Genomic DNA, 25630 nt, shown 5'->3' with positions numbered 1-25630 from the left:
CTACATTTATAACTAGAATTTACATCTGTCATAGTGATCCAATTCCAAGCAAATGACTGATAGACCATGAAGTGGCGATTCCTCCTACAGTGCGAATTAATCATAGGAGGAGTGCATGCGAGACCTGGTCTATAGTCACTTTGGAGAGGATCAGCGAGCGTTCAATGCAGGGAGACTTAATTGAGGTTATCTGGCTATAATCATCTTTGCAAACTCTCAATATTCTGGAATTATATATGTGATCTTGGTCTGAGGTTTTTAGCTTCAGAAAAGGAGAAACAGATCATAGCAGGAGAAGGAGAAGCCTCAAAGAAATTCTCTCTCTCAGGAATCCAAAAGGAAAAAGAACTTCCTACTGTATTATATTGCATTTTTGTCCTGAAAAACCAAGCAACTGGACCCACATAATTTCAAGGAACAAAGTTCATTTTCCCGGACGTTCTCTTGGCATCCATCCAAACAAACCCAACATAGACTACTCCTCCTTCGGGTGTGCAAAATTTACATCAATAAACCACCATAAAATCTTTTGGATGTGCAAAATTTACATCACAAAACCACCATCACCCTCTGATAGAAGAACACTATGAACAACTCCAACCCACGCTCCAAATTTTCTTTCTTTTATTTTTTTTAAAAAAAAGAAGTTGGAGAAGCCTCTTGCATGGGCTGCTGCTGGAGAACCCTAGGGAACCAACTCTTCTGTACATCAAACTAAAGCTCCCTCGCCCCATGGAAAAACCAAAAAAAAAAAAGAAGAAAAAGGAAAAAGGAGAATCCCTTCCTTAAAATGTGAGCTTGCTTTATCTCCCTCTCCCATTGTCCCGTCTACTAGTAGCCAGTAACCATGGCATGAACGTTGTGGGAGTTTTGACCGATGATGAGGCTTGGCTTGTGCTTTATCGTTGTCGACGATGCGGACGAAGAAGAAGAGTTTCTGATAGAAGAAGAAGTAGTAGAAGAAGCAGGAGAGAATTTCTTGCGGTTATTCTCCAGCGCCTCATCCATCTTGATCTGCTCCTCCCTGCACTCCTCGCTACAAAACGGCTCGTCCCCTCTGTAAGAACCAGCAACAAGAACAATTATTGTTAGCTTCGACAGCTGAATGTATAAACTCTCATCAAATTCTTTCGACCTTTATATTGCAGTTATCGGTTGCAGGTGGATTGTTCTGGTCGTATCGATTCATTTCATTCACTAACCTGTACATGAAGACGTCGTCGTAGGCAGCGATGGGCTTCTTGCACAGAAAGCAGGTGTCAAGGAAGTGGTGAGCGTCGCCGCTGCCGGAGATGGACTCGGAGAAGAACCTGGGCCTCCACCGCCGCCCGGTAGCGGAAGGGGTGTAGGGGAAGGAGGGGTTGGCGTTAGCGTCCGCTTCAAGGCCGGGGGAACCAAAAATGCTGGAGGAAGCGTTGAGGGATGATGAGAAGGATGAGGAGGATGAGAGGGAGGAGGAGGTGTCCATGGTGAGATCAAAGAAGAGCAGAAGATGTCTTCCTTTATTTGAAAGCTAGCATTTCTTTTGGCTTTTGGCTTTTGCTTCTTCTCGAGGGGTGGTGGAGGTGGTGGTGGTTGGGACAAGGGGAAGAAGGAAGGTGGGGAGAGGTTATAAAGACTAAAGAGTGGGAGTGGGTTGGAGAGAGGGACAAAAGAAGTAATGGACATGGCTTGCTTAAGCTGTGGGTGGAGGCTGGAAGCTTATGCGAAATCCACTGGCTGGGAAAACCTGGCCGCATCCGGGTTTGCGAGACTTCGTCTTTTGCTGGAAACGAAGGGCGGATGGTCCGACTTGCCAATGTTTTTTGCTCCCAACTACATCAATGCCATTAAGAGGGCACATTTTTTTTTCCAAATTATTATTATTATTATTATTATTATTATTTTTTGGCTAAAATGAATGGGGGAGAGATGAAACCCCGCCCATGTAGCAGCCCCCACTAGGCTCTCCTTTCACCAGAAAATATTCGATGCGGGTAGACGGGATGGCCATCCTTATTTATACCCTTTTCGACTCGTGGGTTGCCCCACATTTCAATGCTACCTCAGTACTGGCGGACCAGATGACGACTTTACTGGACAAACCAAATAAAAAATATCCAGTTCCAACATTTAATTGACGCCCGCGCATTTTGAATTTGGGGCACTACAATGGAATCTTAGCTCCGTTCCAAATTAACTACTTTCGGAAAATATCAAAAGTATGTTGTGCGATACTATGTACCATGAGGAGATAGATATTTTATACCATAATTATTTACTGATGCCATAAATCACACCAATTCTCTCGGAGGCGTGCTAACAATGCAATAACTTTTAGTTGCTCCTAAGATTGGGATATGTATCGGTTTTCAATAGTAAATATTATAATAATTTTAGAAATATCTCTGTGTATCAGGTTGAGTTAAAACTATTCATACCGGAGGAGAACTGACTGACATGTTTAGATGGTAGATCATATGGTGGATCTCTTTTTCTGATATTTTATTTTTTTTCTGATTGCAACGGTTATCACTGCACTTCCTTAGTATGAATAGTCGGACACCAAAAGTAATAAAAATAAATTTAAAATAACTTATTATATTTTTAGATATAATAAGAGCTATAAATCATTACTAGAAACCCTTATGCAGATAATAAAACTAAGTTAACTGGATTAAATTCGGATAAGATTAAAAAAAATTTGTTTAGTTATTAATTACCCGCAAGCCAGTTTTCCTAGAATTATCTCCCACTCCTTAAACCTCTTTCAAGTCATATGCAAATGGTTATTTTGTTAAATAAATAATATTATAGCTCCTTTTCTTTTGTGCTAACTCTCACAATATATTTACATCATGATCGAGACATCAATTTGTATCCATATCAAGCAATTGATATGTGTGTATATACATATATGTATGCATGTATATATGCATATATAAGTGCACTAAAAAAATTAAGGTCTAAGCTCGGACAAAGACCATCGTCTGAGTTATTGAAAGATGAAGAAATGAGATGAGGAGAAGGTATGGGTCGAACATTTTGCCCTCTCCCCACCCTCAAGCAGATCCTCTGCACATTGGAATCTCGTGACCTCGGCAAATTTTTACTAATCCAAGCTATTGGAATCTCTGCACGGGGGAATCTCCAGGCCGGGTATCATTGGGGTTGAGATTAGTGGCATCCCCGTAGTTTAATCCAACCCAAGCCTCGAATCCGGACCTCCGCGACCGAAACCAACCGCGCATGAGTCCGTTACGTCACTGCACACTTTCCACCCGCTTCGCAGGACGCGGTTTGCCATGAGGGTGGGTCCCATGCTGACTCACGTGTGGCGACAAGCAATCATATCAAACAAGTAAAAACAAAGGAAAAGCCACTCACGTGCCAAAAAAAAACCAATTACCGGGGCAGGCCGGCACCCAAAGTCACGCCCTGCTGTGGAAATGTGGGAGATTGGATTAAGGTAGGGTTAGAAAAAGCAAGCAAAATGGGTTCATTAAACCTTAAGATCAATTTTGACGGCAGCATACATAAAAGGAAGATGCTTTTGGTAGAAGCATTAGTAGTGCTCTAATGGTTGCAGTTGCTGTCAGAATTCTTGATACGATTGTTTCAATAATTAGAACTGCATGCATTACTAATCGGTCAAGATTCTATTATTACATAATATTAATAATATATATTTACACAAAAAATGTAAAATATAATATATTTTATACTCAATTGGTTTAATGGATTTGATTTACCAAAAAAGTGGTTGTATTAAGTATTTTTGGCAAAAAAAAGAGTGAATGTAACATTAACATAATATATTTGCAACAAAGATATTTAAAAATTTGTAATTTTTAGTGATTTATCCGAATTTAATTGAATTACTACGCATTTGCCTTTATCATCGATGACAAGAATAATTTCGTGTAATATAAAATATTGCAATATATATCTATTGATGTGACTATACTAGTGGAGGTAATTTATGCTTATGTAAGAAGTAAAATATGAATAATCTAATAAAATCATAGTTGTCATTAACGAAAATGGTAGCTAATAAAAGATCCTAGTGCAAAAAACAATCATATGCAAAGCAAAACTAATATGCAAATATATGTTAAAGGTGCATAGAAATTATGGAAAAATAGATGGGCATCCACTAATTTTTTAAGTAGAGGTTGAATTGGTAAAAACTATAAATCACTTCATGAACATTGATAACACTCTTATTTTGTAAGTATTTACTCTCTTCCTACAAGGAAAAGAGATGAAATCGGTCATTTATTCTAACTATTTTGCCCCTATGAGGGAAAAATTAAATATCATTCTTTGCAGCTTGTTTATTAGGAGACTAATTTATAAATATTCTTTTCCTTTCTAAGTTCGAGTTTTTAAGCAAGGGTATTCAGAAAAGATATATTAATTTTTTAGTTTCATTTTCGAAAAGACTTTCTACTTGAGTGGTAAAACGGGTATGTGATAATTATGGGCAAATCTGGAACTAAATTATTCTGCAAAAAAAAAAACTATTTTGATAAATATGAAAATTCAATTTTTCTTTCTGCAAAATCTCCTAGATATATTTTTAAAAAATAATTGCTTCGTGACTTCACTTTGCAGCAACTTCATTAGTTTTGTACTATAGCGGTGGTTTGATGATTGAACATGACCAACTACAAAGTTGTCAAAATCACAAGTCGCATCAACACCATGAGGAGTTGGCGAAATGATTCCTTTGAAGCCCATGGTATTTGCCATTTCTTTGAAGAAAAGCGTATAAGACGTATGACTTAATCTCGTATACAATGCATGTGGATAAGAAATAAAACAAAGGAAACGATCAAAGGAGCAGGAGAGTGTTACCAAACCCGTGTTCCCTCTCGAATTCTCTGATTTAGGAATTCAAGAATTCTAACTTCTAGATGTTTCATTTTTTTCATTTTTAACATATTTTGTTCTCTCTTCTCATGTATTAGTAGTCTTAAGTAAAACATTAGTAATACAACTATGATGAGATGAGACAAAAAAAAAGAAAAGAAAAGAAAAGAAAAAACCAAAAAAATAGAGCAACTCTTGTAAATTGGTCCAGTCCCCATGAAACACTCCATTTCCCTTGCGACAACATTGGACCAAATCCAAGGACGAGAATTTCTTGTGCTAAATGTTCTCTCAAATTTTGGGGGGAAAAAAATACATTTATGCAATTAGGATTCCTGTTTGAGTTTGATGCGGGCACTACATAGAAAAAAAAAAGTTGCATGTGGATTCTTTCGCTCATTTTAGTTTTATAACCAAGTTTTATAACCAGAGAAAACAATAACTATGCAGAGTCCCTCTGAAACCATATGAGCATCTAGAGCAGGATTTGGTTCAAAAATGAAGCACATAAGACTTGTAATAAGTCTTAAATTTTGCCAAATAGCTTTTTCAGTTCGCGAAGATAAAGATATAAAATAATTGATTATATTAGTCAAACTTGCTTCTATCATGCGCAATTATTATATTCTTAAGAAGCGCAATCTTAGACAATTCCTGGTATGAAGCCATCATGTATCTAGTAATTATTATACAAATCAAACAAAAATTGGAATTACTTCAGCATAAGAATAATGCCCAAACCAAGCCGCCTTTCAATCCCAGCTATTTATTTTTATTTAAGTGACTCTTGAAAGAAAAACAATGCTATTTATTACTGGTCATCTCACCAGCAAGATATTTTGATCATTTCCTTTCCAGATGTTGCCTTCACCTGCAAGATTATGTTGCCTTCCCAAACGTATTAAAATTGCTTCTCGTAAAAGAACTTACTGATGCAACCAGACACTTCATATTGCTAGAAAGTATAATTTTTTAACTTTAGAAGTTGAAAAAGGACATCTAAGCAGCACAAATTGTTTCCCTAATGATATGGAAAAATAACTTCTTTCACCAGATAGACAATGAGCACAAGTCTTTATTTCTTTGTTTCTTCTAGCATGGACTCGACAACTTCAACAACTGTCCTGCCATTGCATGGTTTGAGCATCCAGAGCCTCCATGTTTGCCATTTTTTGAAAAAACAAAGTTACACAGAGTCATTAATGCAACAATTATTGAACGTACACCTTCATGGCCAAGAGTCCGGCTTGACAAAAGGATTTAAAGAGGAAATACAACTGTTTTCGCACTCATCCAACCTTCTCTTCTCTCAACCCATCTTCGCTTGGCTCCTTTCAGCCATCATGACCCGATCCTGTTGCCGGAGCTTCTCACCTTCACGACACAGGTACTCCTGAAATTTCTCCTGCAAATTCCATGACGATGTAAGAATTTTTCTTTTGCCATTGAAAAAAATAAATCGCATTATAAACACTAAATATTAAGTTCGCTGCTGCATCGCTATCTACATCCACATAGGAAAAAGGGTAAAGAAAAAATTATCTACATCCCCCATTAACCAGAGAAGCAAGACTCAAAAATACCTAGGAGACACAATATACAATCTTGCCAGGTTAAGTCCTGTAAAGCGAAATGGATAAGCTTGACATGAACTATGAAGGTACTTTGTTGATATAAGTTGCCCATCACCCCAATTCTCTCAAATGTGGTCCGACCAGTTAAACTCCTGGTTCCCGTTGACTACACTGGGCATACCATTTGGCCAAGAACAAGCAGAAAGGTTCATATAGTTTGTCATCCTAGCATATAGCATTATTGGGGAATCACCATTTTTCAACCTTCTCATGCAGCAAACTACCAGCCGCATCCACTCTACAAGTGCCAACATATAGAATTGCACCTGCAGATTTAAATGAGACCACCAGTATCTACCATTCTCGTTTCTCTGTGGTAGACATCATAAAAATTAGCTTTGCACATTTACTAGGAAGGGGGCTTCTTGGGATCCAGAGACCAGGACTATGTATCACCAACTGGATCTTTGTTGAATATAGATTTTAGAGCTCATTAGAGAGGGTAGGGTCAATATGGATAAACAAATGGAGAAACCACGAAGAGACCTAGCTATGTTCACCAAGATGGTGACTCGGGTAGGCCATTACTATAGCCTATTTTATTTACATCGCAGTATGCAGATCACACAATAATAGCAGTGTTTTGATGACTGTGACATTCTTCCAAGCTATGAGGAGCTCAATATTTGGGGAATAAACCGACTGCAAGCATGTCCATCAGGATACATGCCACAGGTCCAAATATGAAGACGCAGTGGTAAAAGATGGTTGATAGTCATCAAATTCACAGTTCTGACAATTAATCTATAGCTGCCCCTCATACAGCTAAGCTCTTCAAGCTAGCCAGATTAACCTGCATGACTCTGCAAACCAATATCATAATTTTTTGTCAATTTGGCAATTCCCAAAGGTACTTTTAATTAGTCAGAAAGATATTGGTATGATAATGGTTTCAAATGCAGATTTAATAGACTTCCTTTTATCTTCAGAAGGGTCATGAGGAAGAGAGAGAGAGAGAGAGAGAGAGAGAGAGAGAGAGATCCATCGTCAAGAAAAGTATTAGACCATCAGGTCCAGTCCCACTGATTATTACAAATTATGTCTATAATAATATCCATTTGATTAATTCACTTAATGCAGAAGACCCAACAGCTTCAATATCTTAAATTTTGATCTTTCCCCTTGTCTAGTGCATCATGTTTTGTTGTTTGAATTAAGGACAAGCTACAAATGTGTTTTCAAGCAAGAAAAAGAAGATTCTTCCCAATAATGTCCCATGCAGCTTATGGATGATCATATTCAACAGGAAAGTGCACTTGAGTGGTGCAACTAGATAAAAGAAAATATTCTAAAGAATATCTTTCTTTTCCAGACTAAAGAAATCATAGAGAAATACTGCTAAACAAACCATTCTCTAAATTCGCTTCCATAACGTCCTTTCATTAAATCGCCAGCACACAACATTAACAAAATCCTAGTAGCATAGGAACTTCTTTTACTGCCTTTCCTTTGTCATAAAATTGTTGTTTAAATCTGCTATTATTGAAGGCAAATGAATAGTTCCCCCAACCCAAAGATGTAATCACTATTATTCTTTGATTTTGGTTTCCAATTGCTACCTTTCCTTACTACCCAAATAATAAAACATAACGTTACATTCTCCCAGAAGTCTGACAACACAGTCCTCTAGAAATTCACATGACATTATCAAAACAATATTGAAAAATCAAGAAGGAATTGGAGTCTTGACTATGAGCCTCTCAATGTCATTCAGTTGTGCCAACTTATACTGTTTCCCAGCATCTAGTGATTTGACTTCTCCACATGTATCGCTTTTTTTTCCCATTTCCCACATCTATGGTCAGATTAGCTATGTGAATGTTGGTACATATCCAACAGAGTTTCTTATGATTCATTGGTGATTCTTGATTACTCTGCCAGGATAACTGACCACCGATAATAAATACAATGTCATAACCTGCTTCTTTGTCAGTATCTGCATTCTTTTTTGTACTCCAGGAACAGCCATTATGATCATTGTGCACCAGCTGGCAGACAGTCCTTCCACCATTCCCCCCTTCTCAATGGGAGATAGTAAACATAGATTTTTTTTCCTCCATCAGAATGCAACATTTGTTGCAGTAGCTTTAGGAAAGTGTACTCTTGGTTCAACCTGTAAGTAAGGAGACCCATTTTGATATTGTTTTGTTCTTTGATCTTGCCACTATTAATCTGATAAATTAATTTCTGAAGATGAACCGCCTCCAATACCATCTTGCATGGCATTTTCTAGCCCTATTGTTATACTTATATCAAAGATTGCACCTTGCATCAATCATAGTTTTGAAACCTTGTAGCTGAACCAAGTATCATCTATGAGACCTAACCAACGAACATAACGGGATACTTATGGAGAATAATTTCATATTCAGGGACAAACTGTTAATAAGTTCCTTGATTTCCAGCAATTTACAGATTTCTTATCCATATGATTACCTTTTGGTTTGAAGACCAACTCCAGCAAATGGATGCAATTCCGTTAGAATTTGCAGAAACAGATCAGACCTACCTTCCGTTGTCTAACTGAAATTTGATATTCAATACCAGGATACCAGGAGAGGAGGAGGTGACATGACTGTGTAAATCCAACATTCAATTTATCATATAGGTCTAGGCCATCCACCTCACCCTTTTCAAGACCTGCTAAACAGATCGTGTGATATAGTGATCACAATGATCTAACATTTTGAACACTAAAATCTGATTCTATGTCTTGGTTGTTTAAAAACTACTGCATTCAAATATTACTGACAATGACACTTCAAAACTCTATCTTGTTCACTCAACCTCAGAAAAGGCAAAAATCTCTCGCTTGTTAATCCAATATGAATATAAAATGACCTACAGCTGGCCCTTAATGCAGGTGTTGATTAGTCTTTCAGTAGGAAGAACCACAGGTTCTGTTCTCACACGTTATCGACCACATGTAAAAGACATGTCTTCATTTTATCAAATCATCTGGGAGAAGACAACAACCTGATAAAGGATCAGCATCAAATTTTAAATTAATAGGTCATCATCAATTTTTCAATTCAAAAGACCAATCACTCCTTGTTCTCATTCAAGGTATAATAGGCATAGTTAAATAACTGATTCTGGTACAAAAAATCCTCCATTCATCTTTTTTGTGGATGCTGACCATGAATACTTCCTCTAGGAGCTCGGACTTAGCATCAGCTTCCCTCACGTAAACTTATCTTCGAGTAGCTCTAGGTATTGGCAAAACTTATCTACCCTCATGTAAACTTATAATGAAGAATTTGACCTATTTTATGTTAGTCAATAAGCTACAATACACCATTTGAGCTTGAAAAAGAAACACTTCAGTTGATTACTAGTGGGATTAAAAGAGCTTAGAAGAATGATTTGGGGACTCACTTAATCTTGCTATAACTAGTAGCAATAGTAAGCCAGTACAATTGAAAACACTTGCGATTACAACCATCTAAGTCATGTTTGTGTTATTACCTTTATAAGTGCCTTAGACTGCTATTTCCTAGTAGAAACCAACCGATTTATTAACCAACTTGAGCCATGGAGCTGCTCAGTCTCTTGACCATCCGGTGTTCAGAGGAAAAATGAAAACATTCCACTGGGCTTCCACATCCCTCTCAAGTGGCTGTTGAACCAATCACAATTGTAGTGGTCAGACTTGATTTGGAAGGGAATTGATTGCTTTTAGATATACGGGTCGAAACAAATCCATCATGATTTTTTCCATATGTAAGTTTGTAGTGTGAGTTCAACATCAATAATCAATGGTACAATGTTATTGAAGTGAGCAGCCACTCTAACTTGATTCATGATCTATAGGAAAGACTGCTCTAACACCATTTTGATAGCACACAATTAGGGCTTGAAAACAAGGTGGGAAGAGAAGACCTTGATTACTAGAACTGAGCTAATTACAATTGGGACTATTTGGGGACTCATTCATCCAAGGTATAGGGGAATCACTCGTGCCAAAGAAAATACTTACATCTGCTAGAACATGCAGCAACAATAAGCTAATATCATGGTAAAAAATTAAGATTACTATAACCTTATATTTATAAGCATCCTAGCTTCCTCTTTTGGAGTAGAAACCAGCCTTATTTGTTAACCTTGGGAGCTGCTACTTCAACTTACCATATGAGAGGTTTAGAGGAACTTGAACAACAGTATTCATTGTATTGACCACTGGGCCCCCACATCCTTCTCAGATGACTGCTAGTCATTAAACTAAGTGCGAAGCACTGATTATATGCCCGAACAGTTTTATAAGGCAAAACCTTCTTAAGCTGTTAATTAAGGCGTATAGGGAAATCAACACTTACAAACAGTAAAAACTCATCTAACTCAAAGTAATCATGATGTTAGTAGCAAGAATTTTCTACTTAAGGTAACAAACTTACTCCAGAAACTCCTCTAATATTCAAGTGTGTATGTACTTCATAAACACTTCCTTTGAGAGTTTTTAAATTGTTCATTTCTCCGAACCCACAACCATACCTACTACCAATTTTAGCAACCAAGATTATAAGAATCAGCAATATAAGAGATAAGTGAATAGCCATACTCCTCTTTTATTTCTACATGATAAACATCACCATTCATCATCAATAACTAATTTTTATGATATAAAAGTGAACCATCTTGAACACATTATGCATTCAGTAAACATCTGTTGCTTCCTTCATTCCTCATCCTTGGTATTAGTCCTCACTTTGTCAAGGCCTATCTCATAAATCTCCTCAATGCTGTCGCCATAGCATCTAATTCCTAACTAACATACTCTATGCCAACCAATAGAATAAAATCTCAAAAGTTATTAAAAACTATGCCTATCAGAAATCTTAGATGAACTTCTTCTATGCCTTGTGTGCATGCAAACCCAGCTTGCTGCAAGTTCCCTTTGGTGAACTTTCAATTATTCCTCCATGAATGGCAAGCACCCCAAAGACTGTAGATCTGTTCCTATGTCTTCTCCCGAAACACAGCGGACACAAACCTTATCACGTCGATTCAAAGCCAAGGCTACAAGTATTACTCCATGAGTGCAATAATTCTCAATTGTTATGCACTTCCTCAATAATTTTGTATTCTAAGATCCTCTGCCTCTCTTTTCACAAATCCTTATGTTTCAGTAGCTGTCTATCAATCTCTTAGATCAGCTGCTTGGCACCCCTCTCCATCTTGGAGAGCGCGAGGGTTCAAACCCTACAGTGGTGGTGTACCCACCATTTTTTAAGGAAAAAAAAAGTACCATGTCGATCCTCAACCCACTAGAGCTAATACAAGATTTATCCGAGCCCAAACCAAAAAAACCCTTTTTTAACCAAGTAAAACAAAACCCACATCAATGCAAAACCGCGGACAAGAAAATTCTACAGATCCTGAAGAACAAGATTTAGATGCAGCAGCGCAGTCAGGAGAAAGGGGAAAAAAACAACTTGACTACATCAAGATGGTTTCAATTCCTGATTTATTAGACGGCGATAAGGAATTCTGAGATTTCACCAATTTTTCAATTTTTTTTTTTTTTTTTACATTTCCGATTTGTAAATCCATCCAAAACCGTAAAAATCGAGAAATAGATAAATTAATAGATCTCCAAATAATAAAAAACCGCAGGCAGAAATACCTAATGCAACTGAGGTTACCGGTCAGACAAGCCAGAACTCCGCATTACACAAAATATATCTTTGAGATAGAAGAGATTACGCGAAGCCGATCGGTATCCAGTAGGGAAAAAGCGAAAAAGAGCATCGAAAGGTGGGGGCCTTTGCGAGGGGGAAGTGGAGAAGGTGTACCTTTCCGCCGAAGAGGAAGACGTCGGCGAGGCAAAGGGAGGCGACCCCTCCCCAGATCACCATCGTCGACGATAGCAGCGACCACTTCCTGTAGATCATCTCGTCGTCTCCTCTCTCTCTCCCCCTCTGTTTCCGTCTCCAAATCTAAACCTAGTCTTATAAATGTAAACTTCTCTCATGGTTTTCCTTTCGCCGAACCTAAACCTGGACTTGGATGTAATTTTCCCCGATATGAATGCGTCTGGATCGGCCCAGAATAATTTTGGCCCAATTTGATCATATCGCTTGAGTGTGAATAATATATCTATTTTGTATCCAAATGAATAAAAATTAAAACATTCAATTAATATCTATATTTATATTCATACTTATAAAAAAAAATAAATATAAATATGGGTAAACAACTATTCAATCAGTATCCGAATACCGATTCTATTTATAACTCTATCTAATTTCATGTAGCACTTCTAAACCTTTAAAAAATATAAATAATCACTATTAATTTGATTTATCATTTACTTAGTAATATATTTAATTATATGATCATAAAATTTAATTATTCGATTTATATTTATATTTATATTCATACTTTTAGTATCCGATTTATATCTATATCAATTTAAAACAAATACGAATGTACTAATATGTATCCGTATATGTATTCATCAAACAAAATAAATATGAATGTAGATATACTAGTATCTGATCCGATTTCAGATCTATCTCGGATAACAAATCCTACTTTGGGCTGGTTTCTGATTACTTTACTTGAAGCCAAGCCAGGCGCATAAATAGTTCCAGCCCGATCCATACTATACCATTGATGCCTTACATTTAGAGGAAGATGGTGCAGTGAATACATTGATGCCAACGACACTGGATGGAGTTGGGTGCTATTGGACCAGCCCGAGTCCAGAGTTTAAATGAATACATAACAGTACAGGTAGAGATTTGGAATCTAACTTTTGCTTTATAATTGATCTATTGATAATAAATATACGTATCAGATTCGAGTTGGGTGGAGGTTGGGTTAGGCTAACATCACGTATCAAATATCACATCTTAAAAAGAGTTAAAATCAAGATAAATAACTCAGACTTTTGAGAACTTTAACATGCAATAGATGCTATAACAATTAAATCATGAAGAATAATTGATAGTTAAATACATAACAATAACAGACACAAAATTGAAAAGATGTACTAAGAGTCAAGTATAAATACCCAAACATATTCTAACATAACATTAGTTTTTATTTCTTAATTGAAGGATAAATAAATAAATAAAATTGGTATTATATATGTATGTATGCTGTATGTATATGTATATGTATGTATCAGGAAATAGAAGATTCTCTGAGGGCTTGTTTGGTTCGTGGAAAAAGAAGGGGGAAAAATGTGGTCAACGAAAAAGTAATGAGATGCCTCTTGTTTGGGTGGAATTTTCAAAGAAGAGATACGGAAAAGTTGTATTCCCATGGAAATATGATTTCTATATTTCATGAGAAAGTTTTTTCCATGAGAAACATGGAAAAGTTCTTTTTTCATGAGACGAAAATCATTCCATTTTTATTTTTTCTCAAAAAAGCCCTTCAACATTAAAGACCTAATTTTGATTAAGGGTATAATAGAAATTACACATAATTTTTTCAGAAAAGTGGATGATCAACCAAACATAAGCACTCTGAAAATCTGTCATTTTTCCATAGTCAGCCAAACATGCCAAAAGTACTTTTTCAGGTATTCTCTTCTTAGAAATATGCTTCTCAGAAATCATATTTCTAGAAGGAAAAATGCTTTCCACGAATCAAAAGAGCGTGGGAGACTTAAATACCAATGGAAGCACGTAATTTACTACTCTTGCCGCCTTGCAACCGGGGCCCCATGGTTTGGACTACCGAGACTGAATAAGTGGCCTTAGAGGACTATTTCCACAATCCAATAACTCCGTTTTTCCAGTAGTCTTGATATATATTGGCTTCTAGGCATTTCATGGCTCTGAACGAAACACTATGAAGCATGCAGCAATGAAAATTTGCAATATTTGTTTTTCAGATAAATTATATATATGATATCAACGGATATAACTAGCACTCCTTTCTTGTCTCAGTCACCTTTAGCCGATTAAACGAGTCCAGAAAATATTCACCTCTTAAGACATTACCCGAAGATTATTTGACACATTCTGATGGAAATAATTCCCATGAATTTTTGACAGTCTTGATGTGATTCATGGAAGCCATTGAATCTCCTGGGGTTCAGGCGATTGCCATGGGATAAAACTAAGTTGGTTCCTCGGTGGAGACCCCTCAATAAACTGTTAAAACTTATCTGATATTTGATCATCATAGATTGATGTATGCATGTATCTATCTGTATGCATTGTACAAAAAAGAGAAAGCACATGCATTAAATGTTAGATATTTGCGAATTATTCAATGATTCGAAGTCAGTAAAATGTTATTGGCATTAGAGATAGCCAATAGTATGAGATTTACACAATTGAAAATGTCTAAAATTCAAAAATAATATGTTTTGGTGAATTTTTTGTTTAAAAAAAAATCTATTTAGTTGCTATATATTAAGAAGCATTTGGCAAGGTGCCTTTTATAAAATAGTAACTAATAATATGAAGTCCAAAAGTTATTTCAAAAAAAAAAAAACTAACAACAAGATTATATTTGTCTTCCTTAAGAATATACTCTGTCACACTAGAAAGGTCTTCATGAGAAAACCATGATTTATTTGTTCCATCTGTCCTGGCATAATTTGGCAGGCAATTAGCTTTCATATTAAATTCACAATAGGGCAAGGGATAGAACATGCGGTTCCAATAAAATATCTCCACTTTGTAATGAAAAGGCACACAGATCACCAATTATTTGGTGTTCATAACAAATTTTACTCGACTCATTACTTTTAGGATACATGTAATTTTTCTTTGCTGACTACAATTGTCAACCTAAAGAGGATAGCTAAGCACAATACTAGGTGACGTAGATATATTTTAGGTGAGCTTGCAATGCTAGCACCACTTCATGAAAAATCATAATTCTCTAACATGATGGATGCATGACTAGCAAATTCTGTCATAATTATATGGTCATCTCATGCTTGATTAATTTAATTTTCAGTTTGCATATAGGTTTTAGATACAATCAGATGGTAACATCATGTTGCTGATATTTCGTAAATTATAGCCAGCTTGCCACATGCCTCTGAGATTTTAGAAGAAACAACGATAGTTCACGACTTCAATTTTCGAGAGAGACGCCACAAGAGCTACAGCCGATGAAAAACCTAATGGTTGCAATATTATTGCCATCTGTATGTCTTTGTAGTAATTAAGTTTAAAATGTCGGTCTCAAACATAAAATAGCTTCACAAGCCTTCACCTACATGTCATGTCGCAACCTACCAATATTTGAATTAATCATGAAGTAGTAAACCTTGCCCCATTCCAAGCAAATAAGGGGTAGTTATCATCACCTAGGTCATGCCTGATTGTCAAGAAAAAGCCATTCACCAAGCATCTTCCTAAAGATTGTAATGTCAACTCAGCAATGAGAAATATGTGATGCATCTATAAGTTTTTAATTCTCCTTGCCTTTGACACGAAGTTTATATGGTTGTCCACCTAGAAACTTGGGTAGCATCTTAAAGACTAGTCGCATTGCTCGTGCGGTAGCTAACATCTATCTTTTGGACCTTTTGCTTGGGAGAATTAATGTTAGGTCCGGCTGACCATTGATGTCTCTTTTCTCCATAAGGTGGAGGGTCGACCTTTCGGGGTTGGCCCGTCCAAGAAGTCGCCGCTATATTTCTTCCTTTCATTGCGGAAAAGCTTCATTCCCTCGTGAAAAGTAACGTAGGCTGGTCATGATCTACTTGAGTACATGTGGTTGACTCGCACCCAACACTTTAATAGAGTTAGGTTTTTGGGTGGATCCAGGACCTAAGCAACGAACAGCCTAATTATTCCAATATGAGCAATGATTTAGTGCTGACATGTTAGAGTATTTCCAAATTCCAAGCCTACCTTTCTTATACTTTCTTTAGTCCCACATTAGAAAGAAATGAAGCTCAGCTGGTCTTTATGTAGTCTTCAACCTTTTTAATTTAGTGAAGCAAAGAAAGTAAGTAGTCCAATGGAGGCCCAAGGTAATATTGGTAGATCCGATCCGAACTTTTTCTTCTCTTTTTAGACCTTATTAGATCAGAGGATTAACATATCTTCCTCTTCATACTCCTCTACTGCATTTGCAAGTGTATGCTACACCAAGATTCATTTTCCGAGGGGCACGATCTATTCTTAAGGACAGTGACAACACGTCTCAACCGATAAGTTTTCTTACCATTTACTCTTTTCATAACATAACATGCAAGTATACCATATTTTGGTGTATGGACAGGTATCTGCAAATCACTAAACATGCTTTGTGGGGCTTGTTTGTGATAACAAACACAACATTTGTGTAAGCTTTATGGATAAGCAAGTAGTCGTAGATGTGCAGCCAAACCATTTTAGACTGGTAAACTACACTCCAACATGCAATTCAAGATGCATGTATGCTTGAAAGGTTGAAACTGCGTCACCTGCGCGTATATCATAAACGGATATGCTTGAAATCTTTTCCAGAACAAGCTGAATATGTAATCAAACCCACGAGCACCACCTTTTGGAAGCTAGTATATATGCTAAACTGCGACCAGCCTTCTTCTCAGTTCTCACCTTTTGTTCTTCTCTTTTTTTTTTTTTTTGTTCTTCTCTTTGCATGACAATTGCAAGCAAGACAAATCCATTGCCGTCATCACACACACACTTCCATGCACAAAACTATTTGCTAGATCGTGTAATTTTGTATTTTAAGCGGAAGATGTCCGGTACCGCGGATCTGGTCGTATCATAGCGATCGGACGGACCGCCATCGACCAAGCGCACGGGGAGCGCGAGGCGGTGGTACGTCAGCGGTGCACGGTATCTTAACTGCACCCCACGTAAGCGGACGCTGGAAACGGTCGAAAGGCCGTGAGCGTACCAACAGAACGGTATGGGTCCGCTCACCTCCCACGAGGCCCGCATGCACACTTAATGCCGTCCAACCACGTAAGGTAGCACCAAATAAATGCGACCAAAATAAATACATGGATCCTCTCTTCAATTAAAACGAATTTTCCAAATTCAACAAAAAGGCAATTTTTCAAAAAAAAAAAAGAGGGATTTTCTTCGGTCTTCTTCACTGGTACTCTCTAAGGTCTAGCCTATTCTAAATTTCTCAATTTTTTATTATTTTTTGTCGGTAATTTTTGACGGCAAGTGATGGGTTATGGACTGTGATGATAAGGAGGCGGGGGTGGTCTCGTTTATTACGAGAAGAAGACGGGGAGGCTTCCGGTGGTGGCGCAGCGGCAGACGGGGCAGGGCGGGGCGGCGTCGCTGCAGTCGGTGCAGAGGCAGAGGTGGCGGCATGGAAGGACGACCACCGAAGCCAGCGCCGACCGGCACGACCGGCATGCCGCCGGCGGCGCCCGGTCCGGATCGACGTGGGCCGACTCGGCGTCCTCCGCCGGCGAGTCGCGGCACTCGCCCTCCCTCTCTTCTGCCGCCGCGGCCTGGGCCTGCTGGAGCTGGGCGTGGAGGGCAAGGGCCGTGGCCTGGTCGGCCATAGCCTTGGCCTGCCACGCCAAAGATTCCGCCTTTAGGCGGGCGAGGCGCTCCTCGAGCTCGGCCGCGCGCCTAACCGCCTGCTCCACCTCCGCCTCCTTCTCCCTCAACCTCCGCGCTGCCGCCTCATCGGCCGCGCACAGCAAAGCCCGGCAGTGCCGCTGCCGCTTCTCCGCCAGCGTCCGGCGGAGATGCTCTCCCTGCCGTGAGAAAAATGAGCTACCTTTAGCTAATTTCCACAGAGTGAAAAGCCAACGAAAAGGAGAACCGGTTAAAGAGGAGAGACAAAGCTTACGTGGGCGCGGAGGAACCGGTCGAATTCGTCCTGGTGTTGGTTGAGTTGGAGGGCGAGGTCATCGGAGAGAACAGGGAAGAGCGAGGCCGAAAGCAGGGGATTGGCCTGGTTATGGTTCTGAAGCTGGTGCTGGTCTTCGAAGGCGAGCCGGAGGCCGGTGGAGACGAGAGGAGGAGGACGAGCTTGGAGCTGGGCGAGGCTTATCACCGTCGGGGCAGAGAGCGACGCAGCGGGCGGCGGTTGCAGCGAGAGGAGATCATTAATGGAGTTCCCCTGCGCCGAGCTCTCCATTAGAATGGGCGCCGCTTCCCTTCCCCGCTTCCGTGGATTCCCACTCGCTGCCACCAAACAAAGCCATCTCGTTTAAGAAAACAATAAAAGAGAAACCTTTCAAAAGAAAAGAAGGAGAGAGACGAGGCCGAACCAACCTCCATTGGAGAAGAACACGCCGGATTGGTCCCGGAACCCAGTAGGCGCTTGGGAAAACTCCATGCTCTTCCGCTCCTGCTCGCTTCTGCACGCGTCCTCACAGCCATAGTTGCATAAAAAACCGAACTTTTTGGAAAAAGAACCAAGAAACACATATACAGGAGAAGAAGAAACAAAGACTCACCGGTTTAAAATCAGAGCGTTGGACGGGTACTGGGCTTGAACAGCCATGGAGGAGGAGAAAGAAGAGGAGAGAGGTGGATTCCTCGAAGAGCGAGATAGAAGAAAAGAAGGAACAGATGGGAAGGCAGGGCCAAAAGAGAGCGTCTTGGGCTCTTGGTTTCTCTCGCCTACTCGTCCGAATTCGGTGTCACCAGGGGAGCGAAACCCACAGCGAGCAAAGTGATGGACAGAGAGAGATGCGCTCGAAACGAACGAATCAGTCCAAAGATGGCCTTCTTACTCTCTCTCTCTCTTTCTCAAGACCACTCGGTTCTCTCGGGCGCACAGGGATGGAAGGCGCGGCTCGGAGTCGGGCCTTTCCTTCCACTTGCTCCCAACGCCTTAAAGCCATCACGCATGCGCCTTTTTTTTTTTGTTTGTTAAGCTAATCAATGGTTTTTCCTGAATTGGGGTTTTAGATTTAGTCTTAATTAGTGAATATTGATGAAATAAATAATAGAATAGGAGGTGAAAAGAAATGGGGAGAATGATTTGAAATGGGTGCATCATAGTGTGGGTTGGTGGCGACACACAAGCCCGAGAAATATGGAGGATTCTGTTCTTGGTATTGACTTCCTCCTCGTTATTTTATAAATGAATATCTTTTCCTTGTACAGTGAGCTTTTATTTTGTATTTTTTTAATTAGAAAAATAACTCCTTAAGTTTGGCAGGTTGGTTCAAGGATAGCCAACAGCTCTCCCTTTTTCATTTCCTTCCTTATCTTAGAAAATAGAGAAGGTTTTAGTATGCTTGATTGGATATGTACTAATTCTCCATGGTGATGTTGAATTAAAATAAATGATTGTTGTTTGGGGTCCATCTATGGAGGGTAATGTTACTTAGATCTTACGTTGTATATATATATATATAGCCATTTTGAGAAGAAGAAAAAAAGGGAGGAAGAAAGATAGGAACTAGTGAATTATAATGGTTAATTAGATGATGTATGACAAGCAATCTTGTAATCATTATTTTCCTGTCATGTTGCATGGCTATATTCTATAGAGAGTTCTCTACACTAGAATAGGAGAAACGTTTACACATTTGCTAATAAGATGTTATATTTTCTTCATGGCCAACAACTATATAACAATTAAAGCCGTAAGTCGTTAAGTATGCATTAATAAGTTAAAAGGCAATAAATTAATACTTGTGTTTGTTGGGTCCGTAATTATTAATTACAATTTTGAAACAAATTTGAGTTAGGCAGCATTAACATCGTAGACTTTTTTTTTTTAGAGTATTGTTTGGTGCACTGTGTTAAAGTTCTAAAATACGAAACCAATGAAATTTGGCTAAATTTATGATATTTTCTAAGTCATCTACATGACTACATCCTATTCGATACAAGAGGTTTGAGTTTAAATTATATTAACTTTGAATAATATCTAAGCCATATATATGACTATGAATGAAACTAATATCTCTATGTTTCTATCTTCTTCCTACGAGCTTGAACAATGGGCATCAAAAATTATTTCTATCACAATTGATTATTATACCACAGGTAATTTGCTACCTTTATCACAATCACCATATGCCCCTCTACTACCACATTGCTATCCTCCAAAATAGAGTTGTGCACACACACACACACACAAATGATGATGGCATTTAAGGTAGAGAATGAAGTTTGAAGGAATTGATTGACAGAGATTGTGATGAAAATGGCATCAACGATTACTAGCTAAATGGAAAGGCATATGAAGGACTAGTGGCCAACAAATGGAGGTTTGGACAAGGCTGCTTAGATGTAGAGGTTAGTGAGGGATTGATAATCTTCAAAGAGTACATGCCAGAGATATCGCATCCTTATAGATTGTGATGAAGAAGAGAAGGTGGCCAAAAAATAAGAAAAATAAGGATGTGATGAGGACAAATCATGAATGCTCACAATCATTCTCAGATAACACCAATATATAGAGGATATTGGGGCCATATATCACGTCTAGCATATAAGAAGGTGAAATTTGAACAATATATTATTTTAGTCTCAAATCAATTATTATAATAGAAAATTTAAATTCATTCTGTAAATTTGTCTAAAAAATATCCTTTAAATTTGTTTGCTAATACAATTAATGCTTAAGCCAGTTTATGAGCCTTCCACTTTGCAATTTATTTAAGGTGGTTAAAGTTGCCTAGATTCAAAGAGAGCTGCATCATGACCTTCTATATGTAACTGGGTAGGATTGTTCCATATGCTTCAATACTTTAAAAATCAAAGAAAGCGAGACTCATGGTGAAAAGTTGCAAGTCATATATAGAAACCTTTGTTTTTTGCGAGCTATATTTTATAATTTACTTTGAATCTTGGCTATGAATTATATAAGTGGACTGTATAAGAAATACCCTATTTGCTCAATATGTGGGCTAAGCAACTAGCTTAGAAGATAGATATGGCCATGGAGATATGGACTATATTGCATATAAAAATATTAATAAAAACCATTTATGTCCCTCATCTAGATCTAATCAAGGATACATCAAAAAGGGAAAAAAATATCAAAGGCTTTACCTTTCATCTTCCTCTTCTTTTGTAAAATAAAAGTTCTTATAGAAATTTTTCAAGATCTACCCTCTTCTCAACTAACCTAATATATAGATGCCTTCAATTCAACTTCCTCCACGACAAAATAGGCTCAATTGACTAGAATTTTAGGATAAGGATGCTAAACTGATCTTCTCTTTATTATACTATAAATCATGGTTTATTCTTGAAGCTTAATTTAAAAAATTAAGAAAAAAGATTTTATAGTTTTTCACTTGAAAAGCTTTTCTAGTTTGGAAGGAAGAGAGAAAGATGAAGAGAGAGGAAATTATAAATTTTTTTATTTCATTTCTTTTATATATGTTAATGGGGAAAGGTTTTGATTTTATTTTTTTCAATTTTGCTTTTGTTAAGTTGATTTAGAAAAATGACTTAAGTAGATTCTTTTTCCTCTTTTCATTTCCTTCCTTATCTTAGGAAATAGAGAAGATTTTAGACCACTTTGATTGAATGTATACTAATTCTCCATGGTGATGTTGATTTAAATAAATGATTGTTGTTTAGGTACATCTATGTAGGGTAATAATACTTGGATTTTGTATTGCATATGTATATAGCCATTTTGAGAAGAAGAAAAAAGAGGAAAAAAATACAAACTAGTGAATTATAATGGTTAATTAGATGATGTATGACAAGTAATCTTGTAATCATTATTTTCCTATCATGTTGCATGCTTATATTCTATGGAGAGTTCTCTACACTAATATATAGGAGAAACAATTATAATTTGCTAACAAGAATGTTAGATTTATGATAAGAATGATATAAAATCGATGACAAATGATGCATTTGAATATATATATATATATATATATATATATATATATATATATATATATATATATATATATATATATTGTTTTCATTCATACTTTTTCCATTGTCAACAACTACTTAACAATTAGGGCTACAAGCCATTCGGTGTGCATTTATAAGTTAAAAAGTGACAAACTAATACTTGTGTTTGTTGGGTACGTATTTATTAGTTACAATTTTTGAAACAAATTTGAGTTAGGCATCATTAATACCACAAACATATTCTTTTTTAGAGAAATATTTGGTGCACCGTATTAAAGTTCTTGAAATAATGAAACCCAAGAAATTCTGCTGAGTATCCTATTTTTTTTCTGAGTCATCTACATGCTATGTAATATGATAAGTTTGAGTTTAATTTTATTAACTTTGAACGATATCTAAACCATATGCATGACTATGAATGAAACTAATATCTCTATGTTTTTGTCTTCTTCCTATGAGCATAATTGATGGGCATCAAAAATTCCTTCTTATTTCATATTTGATTACCTCTATCATAATCATCATAAGTGCCTCTATAAACGCATTGCCGTTCTCCAAAATATAGTTGTATACACACACCAGTGATGATAACATTTGAAGTAGATAATGATAGAGATGGAGCATGAAGTTGGAAGGCATTGATTGGTGGAATTGTTGTGGTGAAAACGGCATCAAGGATTACTAGCTAAATTAAAAAGCATATGAAGGACTATTAGCTAATAGAGGGAGGTTTGGATAAGACTAGCTGGATGCAAAGGCTAGTGAGGGATTGATAATCTTTGGAGAGAGCAGGCCAGAGGTATCACACACTCATTGATTATGATGATAACAAGAAGTGGCAAAAAAATAAGGATGTGATGAGGAAAAGTCATGAATGCTCATAAATTATTGTCAGATGACACCAATACAGAAAGGAGATTGGGGCCATATATCACATCTAGATTGAAACTTGAACAATATATTATTTTAGTTCCCAATCAATTATTATAAAAAGTAGAAAATTTATATTTGTTCTTTAAATTTTTTCAAAAAATATCCTTCAAATTTGTTTACTAATGTAGTTAATGTTTGAGCTAGTTTATAAGCCTTCAACTTTAAAATTTTCTTAAGGTGGTTAAAATCATAACCTTTTATTTGTAACTAGGTAGGATTGTTCCATATGCTTCAATATTTTAAAAAATTAAGAAAAATAAAATTCATGGTGGAAAGTTTCAAGTCATAATTTTGAGAGAAAAGTTACAAGGCATAGTTCTTTACCTAGAGGAGAACCATGATTTCAAAATAGCATATATGGTAAGCTTTGTTTTTTGCAAGCTATATTTTATATTTTATTTTGAATATTAGTTATGAATCATATAAGTAGATCATATAGGAAACACTTATCCTATTTACCTAATATGTGGACTAGGCAACTATCTTACAAGATAGAAGTGGCCATAGAGATATGGGCTGTAAAAATATTAATAAAAACCATTTATGTCCCTCATCTAGATCTTACCAAGGAAAAATCAAAAAGGAAAAAAAATGTATAAAGGCTTTACATTTCATCTTTCTCTCCTCTTATAAAATAAAGGTCAATATAGAAATATTTCAAGATCTGCTTCCTTGCCCCTCCTACTTTTGACTAACCTAATCCATATATGCTTTCACCTCAACTTCCTCATGATGGCATGGGCTAAAGAATTTGCTCCAATTAACTAAAATTTTAGAATTAGTAGAATTAGGATGCCAAACCGATCTTTTCTTCAATATACTATTAGTCATGGTTTATTTTTGAATCTTAATTTAAAAAATTAAGAAAAAAAAGATTTCTAGTTTTTCTCTCAAAAAGCTTTTGTACTTTGGAAGGAAGAGAGAAAGATGAAGAGAGAGGGAACTATAAAACTTTTTATTTTGTTACTTTTATATACGTCAATAGGCAAAAGTTTTGTTTTTATTTTTTTCAATTGAACCTCCCTTAAGTTGATTTTAGAAAAAAAGACTTACGTAGATTTTTTTTTTTTTTTTTTTTTTTGGGTACAATGGTTCTATTACTTCTGTTTACTGATTGGATGATAAGCTGGCTGCTTAGCCTATATGGTGTCTATCAATTGGGTATATATTGAAGCTTGCATATTATACAATCTATTTGATATAAGCCTTGAAGTTACAAAACTCATAATGGACTCTAAAATTAAAAAAAAAAATGAAATATATGCTTTTAAAGCTGGCCAGAGTCTACCATGGAGCGTAATGTATGTCAAATAATTTCATTCAGAAGGAGTTGTTGCACTTGACGTGGTCGTTGACCTCCAAGATTATCAAAATAATAATAATAATAATAATAATAAATAAGTTCAGAACTAGGAAATGATTGGCTTCCTTAAGATTATATAGATGGACTCTGAGAGGAGGTTGCATGGCCTTGAATGATAAGATACATCAATAGCCCCTAATTTGTTTTCAAGCTACGTGAAACTCAGAAATCATCATACACGTCTTTGACTAAAGTTAGAAACATGGTTTAGAGTCTACCGCACGCGTTGACATAAGATGTACATGCGGTTCTTTCTTGAAGAGTCATTGATAGCCAACTATTTCCTCAATCAAGGCTACTATTTCCTCAATCAAGGCTAAAAACATTTCTTGAACAAGGAATGCTGGCCCTACCTGACCATGTAAATATATACCCGACATATTGACCGGAAAATAAGGAGACGCAGAGAGTGTCTCAAATGTTGGAAGTTGAGGTGAGTGGAGTGTCAAGCCATTGTTAGATTCATTTTTTTTTTTATATGTTGGTAAATCAGATATATCGTACCATGCATGTATAGATAAACCCATATTAGAAATTAGTAGGCAGAAGTCGGGTCGGGTCAGTTTGGAGCTAAACTCGAAACTGAATTGATTTAAACTGCTTGAAATTGATCCAAAAAATTCAGTTTGGTTTAGATCGCTTTATCAGTTTAATATCAATAGACTGAGTTTATTTTAAATATAAAAAAATTATTATATATATAAAAAGTTTAAAAAATAAAATTTATATATACAGATATATATGGGTTGGGTCGGGTCGGATTGGTTTGAATCGATTTTCTAAAATTCAAACCAAAACCAAACCGAATTTTTTCATTTTGAAACTTAAACCAAAACCTAATTCATTTTTTTAAAAAAATGATAAAAACCAAACCGAAGATAGAACAGGTTGGATTCGCGGTTCACCCGGTTTTTTCGCATATCTCTAGCAAGATCCATGTTTGATGCAATCTCATATGTCGAATATATGTCCACAACTAAGCTGGCCGATTGCGACAATTCTCTCATTGTCGTGTAATCTTGCCCTTAACTAGTGTTTCATTCAGGGAATGCATATCACATCAAATAATACTTGAGTGGAGTTGATTGCTTGGA

The 25630-nt window shown here is 36.9% G+C and overlaps 3 protein-coding genes across 3 annotated transcripts; all 3 read right to left on the bottom strand.

The window, feature by feature from the left end:
- Positions 1 to 339: 339 nt before the first annotated feature.
- On the bottom strand, positions 340 to 1627 carry LOC103706359 (uncharacterized). The gene is made up of 2 exons (XM_008790428.6): positions 1203 to 1627; positions 340 to 1057 (listed from the first exon to the last, which is right to left on the bottom strand). Exons 1-2 carry the CDS (start codon positions 1466 to 1468, stop codon positions 832 to 834), a joined length of 492 nt encoding a protein of 163 aa, XP_008788650.2. The 5' UTR covers positions 1469 to 1627; the 3' UTR covers positions 340 to 831.
- A 4282-nt stretch (positions 1628 to 5909) lies between these two features.
- LOC113462677 (succinate dehydrogenase subunit 8A, mitochondrial-like) lies at positions 5910 to 12439 on the bottom strand. The gene is made up of 2 exons (XM_088712591.1): positions 12281 to 12439; positions 5910 to 6259 (listed from the first exon to the last, which is right to left on the bottom strand). Exons 1-2 carry the CDS (start codon positions 12377 to 12379, stop codon positions 6164 to 6166), a joined length of 195 nt encoding a protein of 64 aa, XP_088568717.1. The 5' UTR covers positions 12380 to 12439; the 3' UTR covers positions 5910 to 6163.
- A 4447-nt stretch (positions 12440 to 16886) lies between these two features.
- Positions 16887 to 19868, bottom strand: LOC120105487 (putative BOI-related E3 ubiquitin-protein ligase 3). Its single transcript, XM_039118005.3, has 4 exons — positions 18853 to 19868; positions 18668 to 18753; positions 18240 to 18577; positions 16887 to 18144 (listed from the first exon to the last, which is right to left on the bottom strand). Exons 1-4 carry the CDS (start codon positions 18897 to 18899, stop codon positions 17647 to 17649), a joined length of 969 nt encoding a protein of 322 aa, XP_038973933.1. The 5' UTR covers positions 18900 to 19868; the 3' UTR covers positions 16887 to 17646.
- Between the last annotated feature and the right edge of the window lie 5762 nt (positions 19869 to 25630).

This window comes from Phoenix dactylifera, chromosome 16 (assembly GCF_051530095.1).
Source record: "Phoenix dactylifera cultivar Ajwa chromosome 16, Ajwa_hap1_PhDact_Kaust_v1.1, whole genome shotgun sequence".
Lineage (NCBI taxonomy): Eukaryota > Viridiplantae > Streptophyta > Magnoliopsida > Arecales > Arecaceae > Phoenix > Phoenix dactylifera.
The sequence above is the reverse complement of the archived record's forward strand: the minus strand, read 5'-3'. Positions and strand labels throughout refer to the sequence as shown.